Here is a 15,734-nt window from a genome sequence, read left to right as displayed (position 1 = left end):
AATGGAGAGATTAATGGTGACTCCAATTTTGTAATGATTTCCACTATTTCAAAGAAGGTTTCCTAATTTATCCTTTCTCTTTGTTACTTACAGAAACTAGCTGAAATATACCCATATAATAAATGAAAGAGATAAAAATGAAAAAGGAATAATAAATTAGAAATATGACTAGATGACTAAGAAATGTAGGTGGGTACAACTTACAAGCAATGTAATCATAGTTGCTCACCGCATCTCACCACCATCAAAATATGAACAATATAACTAAAAAATAATTATTTTTCTCTTCTTTTCGTAAATTTCCTTTTCTACATAGCATCTCTCCTGATGAACCACGTGCATAAGACGTGGGGAAACACGTGTTGAGAGAAAAAATATTCTAGGATGCGAACTAATGCATGAAGAAGGAAAGTGCGTGACATTAATGGAAAAAAGAGGAAACAAATATGAATATGCGAACTAATGTATGAAGAAGGAAAGTGCATGATACTAATGCAAAAAATAAATACTATCTAAGAAGTAATCTTGTTGGTGTGACGATACTGTTTCTTGCCAGAAGCACATTATATATAAGTGTTTTCTTAAAGAAAGATAATGGGACCACATTTGGTTGGAGTGCCCATACGTTGATTCCTCTTGGAAGAGATCTTTGGGGTACAACAGAGGGGCTCTCAGAGGGAAGCCATCCTATAAGAACTACCAACAAAATCACAAAGAAATGCGTATGTCATCCTGATGATGGCGGGAGCGTTGGTGTTTGCCCAGAAATGGAAAAAGAAGGAACCTTCCAACGAACATGAATGGGAGGGGAAGGTATGGAATTTCGTAGCTTTAGAGTGGGTTACCTATTCCATCCAGGGGATCACCAACGGTTCCTCTTAGAATGGGACTTGATTCTAAAGTTTCTTCAGTGAGACTCGACAGGAGCATGGTGCCTGAGAAAAAATGAACTTTTGGGGGTGATTTTATTGTAGAAATCGTGAAGAGCAGAAAGGGGCCGGGACTGTTGAAGCCAAGGACTGGGGACGTTGTTGAATCTGGACTACAATTGAGAGCTGCAAGAAAGACAAAGGGGCAGGGAAGAAGGATAGGGTTCAAAGAGGTTCATAGTGGATCAAGGAAGGGAGATGGGGCGAGCCGTGGTGAGGAAATAGGGTGGGAGTGTAATGGGTTATAGTTGGGACAGGGAAAGGTGGGAGGGGGCATTGGAGGGGGGGACAGAGTTAACAATGTTGTGTCACTTGGCAAATGGCAATAAAAAATGTACTTACAAACAAAAAGAGTGGACAGGAGATGCCTGTACCTACTTGGCAGTTGAACTTGTAATATCTGTCTTTCCCTGAGTTCACTGAGGCATTGATCAACACCACTCAGGAATACTTCACGGTGAACGAGGGATCGGTGAATAGCCCTCTTACGATCAGGGAAGAGTACAAAGCGGCACTCAGGGGCGAAGTAAGCTCATGGGTTACGGCTCTGCGGAAACATGTGTTGGCCGAGGCGGCCTCGGAGGGCAGAGGTGGATCTGGTCGTCTTGGGATCCTTGAAGGCTGCGGACAGCCCTGGAAACACTGAAATGTGGCATTGGATAATGCGAAGGAGGCATACGGCTCAAGTGTAGCCAGATCCATGAAGTGAGGGACAAGGCGGGGAAGATACTTGTGTGGCTGGAGCATAGAGAAAGGGGCAGTGGGTATGTAAGAATGTTGCAGAGGGTATGGGGGAGGCCTTGACATAGGGTGAGGGCATTGTGCATGCATTCGCTGGGTGTCGGGCCGGTGGGTGTATCACAATTGACAGCTCTGCAACGAGAGGGGTTGGAAGCAGATATTTTGGAAGAAGAGGTAGCAGCAGTCATCTTCCACCTGCAGTTTGGGAGGTCCCCAGGACCTACAGTTTGGGAAGTCCCCAGGACCGAACATCTTCCCGGTGGAGGTCTGGAAGAAACTATGATGTGCAGTGGTTTGGTCACTTCACCAGCTATTCCTGCACAGCAGGCAGGATGGTTCGCTGCCCGAGGATTTTAGGAAGGCGTCTATTGTGGTCCTTCCCAAACCGTGTAAGCCCCCGGTATGTTGCACATCCTACAGACCAATCTTGCTTATCAATGGAGAAGCAAAAATCTTAGCAAGAGTCCTGGCGAACCACGTCCTGGGGCTTATATGGTACTTAATTCACCCGGACCCGTGCAGCTTTATGTCATCCAAGTCTACCTGCATGAACCTTCGTACTGTACATTTAGCGTTGGGGAAGGCTGGCAAAATCCCGGGACCACTGGCTTTGTTGTTGGGATATTTTGAAAAGGCATTTGATTCAGTATCCTGGGAGGCTTTATGGGGAACAATGGAAAATATGGGATTCGGGGGTAACTTTCTGGGATGGATGTGTTTGCTTTACCAATCACCAGTGGCTGAAGTGTGGCTCAATGGGTTTCGCACCAGGACATTCTCCCTCAGGCAGGGTAAAAGGCAGGGTTGTCCCCTTTCCCTGCTGCTCTTCACTGTAGCAGTGGAAGCAGCTCAGAGCAACCACAGAATGGGAGGCCTTTTGGTGGTCCTGAGGTGTTCAAGAGAGAATATCTTTATATGCGGACGACCTGTTAATTTATATGGGCAACCGCAGGTGTCCTGTTATGCAGTGATGAAGATACTGAGTGACTGACAATTGGCAGAAATTGGTCTTCTTTCCTGTACAAGGTTGGGCTGCAGCGATCCCACAGTAGCGCCCATATTAGGTGTCACTAACAAGCTTCCGGTATCTGGGAATCTAACTGGGTGAACACCTCTTGAAATTTCGCGATCTCAATCTGCAAACGTTAATGGCTACATTTAAGTCGGATGTCACACATTGGCAATCCCTCCCACTGAGTGTGATGAGCAGATCAGCCCTGTTTTAAATGATATCCCTACTCAAGTGTCTTTATGTATTGCAGAATTCCCCACTACTGGTCCCCAGGAGTGTGTTTGATGAGATAGAGTGGTCCCTGATGGAGCTTCTGCGGGGGCGCCAGCAGGCACGAATGGCCCTTAGATCCTCCAGCGGTCGTCTGGGAGGAAGGATTGGCGTACCCTTCCTACAACAGTACTACTGTGCATCACAGCTGGGAGTGGCTGACGACTGGCTTCACAGTGATTCTAGGCTGCCTCATATCGCATCAGAGATGGGCTGGATAGGAGGGCAGGGTCCCGGTGCAGGTACTTTATAGAGGGAAAGGGGGATGGGTGGGACTTCTGCTCATGACCCAGCATGTGCAGCGGATCTGGGTTCAGGCACACACACATTGGGTGGGATGGGAGGCCAATGCTAAGCCAACCTCTATGAGGTAACTCGCACCTTCCGAGGCTCCTTAAATATAGGCCATTTTAGGAACTGGGAGAGTTATGGGATTGGGCGCTTGGGGGGAATGTGATACAGGGGGATGCTCTCCTACCCTTGGAGTCTCTACAGGATAGGTTCGCCCTACCTGAGGGACGGGGGATTCTTTGGATACACACAATTCTCCCATGCAGTAAGATCACAGTTCCTGTTCAGAGTGACATCACACAGAGCTCCCAGCTGGAGGCAAATTTACTGCAAGCCAGAAGTGAGACAAAGGTCACGTCCATGCTATACCAAGTAATATCTGCTTTTGGGGCCCAGGAACTGACCCGCCTGAGGGACAGATGGGAAAGAGATGTAGGCCCCATGGAATCTGAGGAATGGGTGGAGGCGTTGATGTTCCCACAAGAGTTTGGCATATCAGCTGGGCTTCACCTTATACAGTACAAGATTATTCACAGGCTCTACTACTACTGCACAAAATTGTGTGGGTGGGGATGGGTGGACAATGACCACTGCTTACGGTGTGGAGTGGCTGGGGGTACATTCTACCACACCTTGTGGGACTGTCCTCGGCTTCAAGCGTTGTGGGGGGAAGTGTATAAGTGATGATGATGCCCAACAAGGCTGAAAACACGTGTATGGGGTTGCTGTTGGTACTCTTGTTCAGAGGAAAATTGCCTAGTGTTTTGGTGCTGGACTGCCCCTGGGCAGGGCAAAGACTGATATACAGGGACATTTCTTCTCTGTGCAAGGGACAGTGAGCTAAAGACTTGGTACAGTCTCTCCAGGGGTTATTCACCCAAGAACAGGCCATTGGGCTGTGTTTGTGCTGGTAGAGAGATTCCCAGAACCCCCCCTTGTTTTGCAGAAGTGTATAAGTAAGCTGTCTAATATAATGAACGTGGTGGTCCCTGGAGAACCGAAATGTGTGCTTCTCTGGATATAGGGGCTGGGTGGGCCCAGGGGTGTGTGGCCCCACTAAGCATGAGAGGACCTTTCTGGTGGTTGCCTTGGGACTAATCAAGAAAGTGATTGCCTCCTCATGGGGGTTACTGGATCGGCCTTGGATGACTTGTTGGTCCACTGAGATGGACCGACGCATGGCCATGGAGAGAAGGGTCTATAATGTGAGGGCATGTCCTGCAAAGTTTTTGAAAGTGTAGGGTAAATGGGAGGAGGGGGGCTGGTTAGTGGGGGTTGGGGGAAGGGGTACAGTTGTCAGACATTGGGGGATTGATATGTTGACCCGAAACTCTGGAATATGCATCACAATTTTATTTTCACTTGGCTCTCTTGTGCTGTTATGTCAAGCAATGGCAGTTTTCTTTATTTTTTATTTTCTTTGGATGAAAACAATAAAAATGATTTCATTAAAAAAAGATGGCTGTCTCAAAAAACGTTTCCATATGAAGACAGCTACATCAAGACTCATAAAATGATGGATGACTGTTGGAGTACGGACAAGACAAGAGAATACAGCACTGATGGTCCACGCAAAGATAGTGACACAAAGAGAATTACAATGCCCCAAGGAAGGACAGAGGGAGATATGAGAAATTCCAGGCTGCTGGGAAAGGCCAAAGCTATTAGTATATGGACAAATCTACACAGTAGATGGGTGGAAAGAATGAGTAGTTGGGAGCAAAGCACAGGCATTCCTAACAATTCCAATAGAAATAGTGCAAAGGGAAAATGGCAATTGCCTCAAGGAATGGGAAGCAAGCAGGAAGCTGCTCACATGGATGGAAAACGAAGTAGGCCCTATGCCCATCCTAGGGTATGGGTGGGGAAGGTATGGAATTTCGTAGCTTTATAGAGCACTTGAGGGTGCTTCATTATGTTTCCAGAATGATGGTCCAGTAAAGGTTGGAGAGAGCAAGGGGTGTAGAGAGACTTCCAAAATGCCAGGCATGTAGGTTGGTACCGCAGTGTTTATGGACCACTACTGGGCCGGCGGGTTGAAGGCTTACATGCAACTGCCACCTAATTGGGGAGGGATATGTTCCCTCGTGCAGCTAAACACAACTGCATTAATAGTAACGCGGAAAGACGGGTTCCCCAAAATGGATACTCACCAAAGGAAAAACAGATCTGCAGAACTGACCAGAGTAAAGACGAGGAACTATGCATCATCAATAATGGAAGGGGCATTGGACGCGATACCACCAGAACACGGGCTGTTCAGCAGGGCTGAAATGTTCTTTGCATCCATCGTTCCAGCAGTACAAGCAAATGTAAATGCCAAGTGGCTCCAGATCACCTGTTGGGAGCTGATGCAGGTGATAAATTTGACCATCAAGAAGTTAAACCCTATCAAGGAAGAACTGAGGGCAGTGAGGTTAATGGCCCTCCAGAATCGATACGTTCTAGACCTCCTCCCGGCAATGGAGGGGGACGTATGCACCAAAATCGGGCCTTCTTGCTGCACATTCACACCTGCCCATGATGAAGAAAACGGGACCCTGACGGAGGCCATTACTCGACTATCAAAGCTGCATGCCAAAATGGAGACAGAAACAAACACGGTAGGAAAAGACGAAGGCTGGTTATCATACATCTTCTCCTGAAAAAATGTGTGGATGGCCACCGGACTAAAAGTACTGGTGGCAGCATTAATATTAGTATTATTCACCTTCTGTGTCATCAGAATAGCAATATTACAATGTTGAAAGACCACTGAGAAGACTACAGGGATAAAAGTAGTATTAGACTTATAGACCGAGGAAGACGAGTAGACAAAGACACATAATGCACTGAAATCACAAGTGTCCTCTGTTCCCGGCAATAACAGTGTTCGAGTTTCCCTTCAACAAACTTGACTATTGCGGAAAATAGGTCTGGTGCAACCCCAGTGGAAACTGCAGTTACCTGCCGTGGAGCCCAGATGACCATGCAAAGTATCATGGACATCTCGGAGGAATAACAAATATTTGGCTCCCGAAGTTGTACGTGAATAGAGAGTTGTTTAGGTAGTGTTGTCTGCTTGTCGACCAGAGGGGGTTTTGAAGACAGAGGTCCGAGTGTGGCTCTAGTGACTCCCACACGACTCTCAGCCCAGAGACAGAGAAGTGACAGATGCACATAATTCTTAGGCCCCTTCATCGCCATAAGCGATGTATCGCAGATGTGAGAAACATTACTCTCTCAGACAGCCATTCAAACCATACTTGATTGACAGTATGGAGGAGGTGGAGTTGTCATCAGTCGAACAAGTCGACTGACTGTGAATCGAAAAGTTAATGACGTCATCACTGACATCGTGACGTAGGTGAACATAGTCATAAAGTACATAGGCATCCATGCACAAAGTTACATGAACTGCATTAGTTTATTGCAAATAGACACAAAACAAATGCTTATGACTCACATAGGTAGACGACTGACACACGCATATACATATATCTATATCTTTTGCCAAAGCCGAAAACCACAAGATGCCAAGAATACGTATACCCACCTTGCACATAATTGATTGCAACGTACATTGAAAAGCCGTAAGGACCAACATGGAAGCTATAGGCGGACTGAAGTAAATGAGGAAGGGGAGACAATTTCGAATACATGGACGGGCTGACAGCTTGATGCGGCTAAAGGCAGGCAGACAGAGCTTTCAGCACAGACACAGTGCACGGCCGCCAAGGACGAGCAGAGATGGAAAGTTTCCAGTTACCAAGACAATAAGCCACTTGCAAGAAATATAGTCTAAAATCCTCATAATTACAAACACAAAAGCTCCATTTCCTGGTCCCAAGTGACCTGGAAGAGCAAGACAATGCCTATTCACTGAAGAAAGATGGAGAGGAGAAATACCCATCGAACCAGAGGTGGAAAGATTGAATGTACTCTCTCAAGCTTAGGTGATCAGGCATGGCAACATTAGGGAACACACAGCACCTCTGTGCTCATTCCCATCGCCTTGAAAAGGTACACCCAATCTGGTAATTGTCCAGGATCCCAAGGCTGGGAGGACACATTCTGCCCAATCCAGAATCACCTTTCACGTTGAGGCTTATTATGCTGCAGGACCCAATATTTTCTACACGTTCCTGCAACTTTGTATTTGTTGTAGGTAGAGGTGGTCGCAATAGCAGCCAGCAAATATGGCTACCCAATAGGTGAACTAACCCCTATAGATTTATAGTTTTTCTGCCTAAACTGACCAATCCGCACCACTGGTTTCGGGGACGGAACTTGCTTTTGTGACATCACTCCTGGTTAAAACGGGGTGACACACGTTGAGAAGACGAGAGCTCTGGAGAATTTGTTTATTGTCTAGCGCGAGCCTTGTCATTTTTGTTGGATAATAAAGACAGTAAACCTTGCCCTATGGTTGAGTCTTCCGTTCTTGTGGCAGGGATTTTGTTGGGGCCCGAGTGTCTCTCTGCTGGTAATCTGGGTGACTGCTTGAGAGCCCCTGCTGCTCCTTTACACTACAGATTCCCCATAGGTCAGTGAACACATCACCTAGCTAGAAATATGGCTTGCACTAATAAATCAGACAGTTTAACGAATTCAAGAGAAGCTTAGGAATCATGACAGCTGAGGTGCCAAGGTAAAACACAGAAAGCCAACAAGGGGGGGTGGGGAGGACAAAGATCACGACTGCCACAGGTGACGCAGTTAGATGAATTTCATGGGGTAGGAAATATGAGGCACTCAGACAGATTTCAGGGGTGGGCATTGTTATGCCCTTGGATGGATGACCGGCTTAGTGAATCTGACGATTTAGGTGGATTTCAGTGGTAGGAAATGTGTTGCACTTAGAGGGTTTTTCAAACAGCTATGTTTGCATTTTGTAGCTTTTTTTGGGATTCATGCAGTTCTTGGGACTTAACATTCTCACCAAGGTAGACAATAGGGGAGCCATTGTCTCTCTTAACCTTCTTTCCCTTTAAATTTAGAGGCGTGCGGGGGTGCGGCCCAGGGAGCATGCGCTGCTCTGACATAACCCCACCCCTACGGGGTTCTTATTCCACTGTCATTTCTGTATTCCCCATGCTTGGCATTCTGTTTCGTGAGCTCCCACCCCATAATAAGCCTATCTGTCCCAAGCAGGCTGGCCAGACCCAGCCAAGCCCAATCCCTCAATGCTGAAAGCGCGGCTCAAGCACCCCCGCTTTCACCACACACGCTCTCTCCACCCACTTCCGTTATGCCCCTTCTGACTGCAGGAACATGATGTGCACTACTAGTTCACCTACTCTTATAAGGATAACCAGCTACAGGTGAGCAGATTAACCCCTTGTACTGTCACCAATTCAGGTAAGGAGTTGAGCGCGCTTTGGGGTCTCCTTGTACGTTTAGTTTGGATACATGGCTCTTCTTATTTGCCCCAGTGCCCTATCCCGAGCACACCAATCTCCACCACAGTGGGGCAGAGAAGGGTATTGTGTTTTAAAAACATTTTTTGCATTGTTTTTATTTTTTAGAACTCGAAGTATTCATACAACGAAGGTCTTAATTAAATGTTATATAAAACAAAACATGGTGTTGTTTATTTGCCCAAGTGCCAGGTGGCTGGTGAGGTGTCAAATGCGTAATGTCAATGCAACAGAGAATGCTGTTGCATTTTTTAGATATATTATTTATATTGCATTAGTTATCTATTAAAGTATCCCCTATCAAAACAATATCCTTGTATTCTTGACATGGAGCCACATCTGATAATGCTCAAGCAAGGGAGATGATTCTAGTTTTAAGAGAATCTGGAACATTGCCATTTACTCGTAGACAGCAGGGTCACTTCAATACTAGAAACAGGATTATAAGGGATTGGGCAGAACCAGATAACAGGGAGTTTCTATGGAAATGAACAGCAGCATGACTCATCCCTGGCTCAAACAGAATGAATGTGTATTTTTGTGTACTGAGGAGCCTGGAAAGACTACTTGCTTCTTGGAGAGTTTAAGTTAACGTCTTTATCCTAGCCCATCAAACACTTTGAGTTAACATAACCGCTGTTTGCCAGAACTGCAGATTTCTTAAACAAATTCACATAGTGGTCACCGTCAAAAAATATAAATGCAGGCCTCATGGTTTCATGGGGTTTTACATCTTCCAGCAGGCTCTCTGGGAACTGATGGGCATGTTTTAAAACTAGAAAGATAGCCAGCAAGGACTCTCCTTAATGTCTATTAGCTGACATGTTTCTGTGAATATTTTTTCCAGTGATAATCCATTGTCAATTTTAAACATATATCGAGTTGGACGGATCAACGAAGCAGTGGAATTTGAGAGCAATCTTGTCAACGTAACGTCCTTGTTGCATGCTTCTGCTGCCTGCCATTATGTAGGAATTCTGTCAAGGTAAGAAGAAAAGAGTACACTACTTTTATAGAATGCACGCACTGAATGTAATTTCTCCCAGTCGACTTGATAACTGAATACAAATGTGTATTATTTTCCAAATGGGTTATGGGTACTCGTTTGTATGCTCTTTCTACATCTGCTAATCCTCTCCAAAACTCACTGGATCTCCTTTCATAGGACTGGAAGCTTTACATGGCAAGCAAAACAACGCTTTCAGAAAGGGAGCAAACCACTTGTGCACAGCTAGAGGCTCTGCCCTCTATGGGCTACTGGTGCTTTGCACCATTTATTTCTTCCTCTATTCACTGTCTGGTGTTTATTGCTCAGCACATGTGTTTCCACAGTGCTCGTCCCCATTGGCTGCTAAATTCCTTGTTTTGTTCCTGACTGCCGACTCTGCCAATGGTAAATGAATTCAAGTGAAGCTTTCATGTCAAAGTTTTCTGGTGCTCACCCACACTGAACTATCTTTCCCTCCAGTGCCTGGAGCCAGATGTCCTCTAGCCTGTCTATGCGCTTCGCATCTTATTTTCTTTTCAATCCCTCTTCAATATACTTTTGAATGTCCTGGATATGAGAAGTAGTCCCTAAGTAGTATTTGTGTTTAAGAGACACTGGTAATTGGAGGTCATTACCACTAAACACTCTGAGCAATTGTCAAAGGCCTAAATGGTCCCTTGAGGATTACTTGGGGGTGAGCCGCTGCATGGGATTGGCATATGTACCCTATCAATGAGGGCATAGCTTCATGGTGTGGGTACATCTTGTGTTTGTGAGTGATGAGATCTAATATGAGCACCTCGAACAGAGCAAATTAGCTCCTTGGTTTCTGGTTGCCTCAGCTAAAACTGGTCAAATAATTGGCCCTTTTGTAAATTCTTTGGCATATCTGACAATGGATGGATCAACTGTCTGCCCCATGAATTTCATTGATTTTGTATTTTCTACTCACTGAATCATACAACTTTGCACTTCTTGATCAAGATTACCCATCTCAAGCAAGGTCTTCTGGCAAAGCTGCTGTGCTGTACCAAGAAGGAGATATTGCCCCTCTTCTGTGGTCACGTTTTCTGGTATAGCACTGCCCCTTTGGCTCCATAGTCCTTGCCCTGTGTTTAAAGATACTGCACTCGTCCAGTTTTTCCGGTAGCCAGATTCTGTGCTGAATGTTCTGACCCCACATGTCCCCACTGCAGACCTGAAAATCAATGAGTATCAATCACAGCTCCTGGGATTATGAAAGCTGGTATCCTCAGAGTTTATTGTACAGACATTATTTAGCATGTCAGCTCTGTGGTGCTTATGGGACCTGTGGCTTTGCTACTAGCATCGGCACAAGTTCTGTTGACAGTCTCAAGTAATGTCAGTGTGTCAGCCTCAGTCTACTATGCCAACAAATGTAGCACTTTACTTTCCTAGATTCAGGCTGTGTCCTGAAAGGCAGATGGCTCAACCACACTTGGACTCACCCTCCTCAGCAACACTGGTGGGCGACCTGGACTCAGATCTGGAACAGACCAACATGACAGATGATAATTCCTACCTTAAGGCCACATTTTTCCATACAATTGTGTCACTTTATTCTTTATAAGCATCTTCCCAAACCGGGGTACACCGTCTAGTCTTGCATGCTGTTTTTGGGAGAGGCCAGAAATCTAACACCAAGCTAATGTTACACATGTGGCTACTGAGATCTTGAAAATGTCAGGTTCCATTACAGTGAGTGACCATATGCACAGGCCATACCTATGGCCAGCTGAACTTAAACTGTGATACTGTCTTCTGACATCCAAACATCTTGAATCTAATCACATCAAATTTAAAAAGGGATGTAAGACCTAGCTGTTTAGGAACAAGCTCTTGCCTGGACCTTTACCCTTCATTTCATCTGATATCTTGTACAGTCTCTGTGGCCATAAGTGGGATGAAGCCCTGCAAGTATGAACGTGGTCAAATCCCTAAATAGTTGGTTTGTATACCTGCTGTTTTATTGTATATTTAAAAGAACTGGTGCATTGTGGAACATGTTCACTGGCTGTTTGCTACGCATGGCATGTTGTGCTTAACCACAATGACTACTAATTAAGTAATTCTGCATTCCAAGTTATATAAAGAAAGACCTTCCTTTCTATTGTTTTGTTGTAATGTGGAAAACACTCTACGTGCTTGGTCTCTGCTGTTTTTTTTTGTGACCTTTTGCCTGATATTTTACTGCTGCTAGAGTTAGGCACTGCACAACGAAAATACTCTATGAACATTTGTCTTACTAGAGAATTAAAGATACCTTAAATTAGGTATAGGGCAGAGGGCTTTTTTAGGCTTGCAATTGCCACTTAACTGTACTTGAATTTCTTTTGGGATTAAACTTTTACTCACTTCAACATTACAGGCACTATTATTGAAGACTAATTCTGCTTTGTGCTTTGAAGAGATTAGGGTTTAACAGAATTCTAAATTGTGAGCTTTTTTTGTTTCAGAGTGTGTCCCTAGAACGATTCAGGCTCCAACCACATGGAGCAAAGCCCTCTCTGATATTGTATTTAGATTTGTGGGAGACTTTTACCAAGTGATTTGGCTCGCCATCAATTTCCCCAGGGCACCACCTCCATTTACTTTACTTTTATACATTTATATTGCACAGGCCATGGACCTGTAGGCTTAAGGGCGTAACAGGACACAGAAGAAGTTACTCAAACATGGGAGATTGAAAAGGAATAGTAAGCAGAAACAGATCATCTTAGGCAAACAAGAGTATCTTCAATTTCCTTTTGAATACATCAGTAGACTCAATGCTCCAGAACTCCTGAGGGTGATCATTCCAAGCCCTAGGCGCAGCAATGTAAAAGGCTCCCTTTGAAGCCTTTGCGGTCCTACACCTAGGGTTCATCAGAAGATCCTGATTGCTGGATCTGAGCGATCTTCCATGTGTTTTATTAGATATACGAGCCAGTAAGTAGGTAGACATTTTTCCCTGCCTACATTTCTGGGTTATTACTAATAGTCGGAACTGGATTCTTGACTCAACAGGGAGCATAACCACTCTTACTGCTCCGTTCTGGGTCACCTGCAGCCCATTGCACGTAGATTTATTAATGCCCACGAGCAGGCTGGAGCCGTAATCAATTTTAGCTCCCACAATTACTCTCGCAATTCTCTGCTTTAACCTGAGAGATGAGAGGTCTAAGGTGGGCTAGCAGTTTGATATAGTAGCTACATGCCGATACCAAACTTCCTACAAGAGACTTCATACTGAGATGCTGGTCAAAGGTGACCCCCAATGTCTTAACTTTCTTAAGAGGGATTATTTTAGAAGCTCCTACATGAAAGCATTCATATGCTGGTCCCAGTTTCTGTATCATAGATGGCGAGCCTACAATCAAAAGCTCAGTTTTTTCCTTATTTAACACAAGTCTATTGTAGACCATCCAGGTCTCCATCAAGGCATAAATGTTGTTAAGCTGTGCCTCATCTGTTTCATGATTTCCAGAGAGGTGGATGACACATTGCGTATCGTCAGCATATTGTGTAAATGTCACCCCCTCATATGTTAACATGGCAAAAAGAGGGGCTGTGAAAATATTGTATAAGCAAGGCGAGGTACACAAACCCTGTGGCACCCCAAAACATATATCAATGGGCATAGCTTCAGCTTCCTTAAAGAATAATCTGCTTTCCTGGTTGCTAAGAAATGACGAAGTCCACAGGGCTGCCATTGATGAGAAGTTTGCGACCTCCCCCAACCTGGTGACCATGATGGAATGGTCCACCAGGTTGAAGGCTGCCGACAGGTCCAGTAACATCAGCATGGAGGCTTTGTTCTTATTGATACAATTCATTAACCTAGATTTTAATTCCAACAAAGCTGTCTCAGTTCCATACTCTGCTCTGAAACCTGATTGATGATCATTCAGTATAGGGAATTTGTTCATATGCTCTGCAGTTTGCCTATTTGCCACCTCATCTAAAAATGATAAGAGAAATGGGGTATTTCTGATCGGCCTTTAATTGTTTGGGACATCAGCCGAGAGTCCTGGCTTTTTGAGGATTGGCGTGACCCATGCACTTTTCAGGTCTTGCGGAACAACCCCCTCTAAAAAAGAGAGATTGACAAACTTGTATATAGCTGCAAGCTGTGTGGATGGACACGTTTTAATAATCATGGCCGCACAGGGATCATTTTTGCATTTAGTCACCTTTAGGTGTTCGATAATAGAAGCTAGTTCTAATGTAGAGATGGCAGTAAAACTGAATTTGTGGGATGGAAGGACACCTAATAAAGACTCCTCCAGGCTACTTCAGGTGAGTTGTCTTTTTTAGCATCAATATCCGCCCTGATATTCTGGAGCTTATCCTGCATGGCATTCTGAATCTCTTCCAACCAGGCAGCATCCCTTACCATCATTCCTGAGTTCTTATGATTTGTAGATTCTTGTTCCTTAAGGATCTTAAAATGTTCCCTAGTATCCGAGTGAGCGTTCTGAATCCTGGTGTTGACTTTTATTGGCCTCCATTATCGCTAGTCTATACTATTTAGCAGCAGGTTTATAAATTGTCAAAGCTGACTGAGTGGAGTGTGATTTCCATTTGTAAAAAAGTTTCTCCAGCATGGGGTCTGGCATGGATTCACATGCTCACGAATGTTCCCCGTCATCAGGCTGGGAATCCTCGGTAAAGAAAAAATCAGTATCAAGTTTTGTTTCTGATCTGTCTTTCTTGGCAATCACTGGTCTCTGGGTCATACTGCCCCCAGCCAATGACTGCCCTCTTCCTAAGCCCCTCCCCTGGCAGCCATCCTCAGATTTTTACCGCACGTTAAAGTGTTGGGAGTCCTCGTGCTATAGCTCTCGAGCTTTTACTGCGTTTTGCGTTTTTTTCAAAGAGTTTAATCTAATTTTTTCAGTCAATCGAGCCTCAAGCTCCACCGTTTCTACTTCCAATCAACGGGGACCCGTTTCGGAATTTTCTACGCCCCTCAAGGGCGCTTCTTGGAGGATTCCAGAAGTTCTGAGGCCTACCTCGTGGTCATGGCCCGGGACAAGGGAAGATGGCCACCCGGATCCAAGCTGTTCAGGAACTGCCCTGGATGCGGATTACAGAATGTTTTCAAGGAGGATGAGCATTCGAGATGTCTCTACTGCCTTCACGAAGTCAAAACACACGTGGAAAAGGACTGTGCATTTTGCAAGAACTTGTCGGAACGGACTATGAGGGATCGTCTGATCCGCCTCGCCAGCTGGCTGGAGAAGGGCCCTGCAGGTGAGAAGAAGAAGAAGTCTGAGCGGTCTTCTAAGTCCTGTGAGGGCGCCCTGACGACGGAGGCCCAACAGAAGGCAAAGCACCGCGAGTCCGTGGGCACCGGGAGCGCCGAAGGGTCAGGCTCCTCGGCTGCCAGGCAGGGCACACTTTCACCAACGCCATCAACCACGAGCCAACGCTCTGGCTCAGGGAAGAGAAAATCCGAGAACTCGGGTAAGCTTCTGGGGAGGCCCCGGTTGATCTTGAAGGATTCAGCCGAGGGGGAGCGAGGCGGTGATCCTCCCTCCAAGGTGAAGGCCTCAAGCGTGCCCAAGGTGGTGAAGGCCTTGATTCACCCGGCTAAGGCCTCTATCGAGGGAGTTGCTGTTAGGCAGAATCCAGGGCAATTCCCTTAGGGAGCACTACCCCAGATTAGGACTACAGGGGAGAGCAATAAATCTCCTTTGGTATCAGTCTGTACTACAAAGATTTAGTTGGTAGCTGTGGCTGAGCAGTCAGACTTATCTCAAGAGGGAGATGAGTAGAATTCAGGGTTGACACAATAGGTAGTACAGTACTATGGAGCAAGGAAACACTGACCAAAGTTTTGTATTAAAAAGAGAATATATGTCATGATGCCTACCGCCGGAGCACCAGGCCAGGCCCAGCACCCCCGGGAGCAGGCATCATGCCCCCGGGTAAAAGCCCAGCGGCACCGTATAGGGGCTCTTTGGACTCTGTCCTGGCGCCTTTGGCGCCAGGCGCATGTTGGACATCAGTCCTGGCGCCATAGGCGCCAGGCTCATAAAGGAAAGTGTTTGGTGCACTTACCTGATGCAGACCATGCTGCATACTCACCTGATGCAGAC

At 45.7% G+C, this 15,734-nt stretch overlaps 1 protein-coding gene across 7 annotated transcripts in view; it reads left to right on the top strand.

Moving 5' to 3' along the window:
* PARP4 (poly(ADP-ribose) polymerase family member 4) overlaps nucleotides 1-15,734 on the top strand; it is a 2,748,946-nt gene that overhangs the window by 491,536 nt on the left and 2,241,676 nt on the right. For all 7 annotated transcript variants that reach the window (XM_069639202.1, XM_069639198.1, XM_069639200.1 and 4 more), the window contains exon 11: nucleotides 9,490-9,627. In XM_069639202.1, coding sequence (XP_069495303.1) covers nucleotides 9,490-9,627 — 138 coding nt within the window. The remainder of the gene's footprint in view (nucleotides 1-9,489; nucleotides 9,628-15,734) is intronic.

The sequence above is a fragment of the Ambystoma mexicanum genome, chromosome 7q, assembly GCF_040938575.1.
Source record: "Ambystoma mexicanum isolate Mex_15411 chromosome 7q, UKY_AmexF1_1, whole genome shotgun sequence".
Taxonomy (NCBI): domain Eukaryota; kingdom Metazoa; phylum Chordata; class Amphibia; order Caudata; family Ambystomatidae; genus Ambystoma; species Ambystoma mexicanum.
Note: the sequence above shows the minus strand (reverse complement) of the source record. Positions and strands in the feature narration are given on the sequence as shown.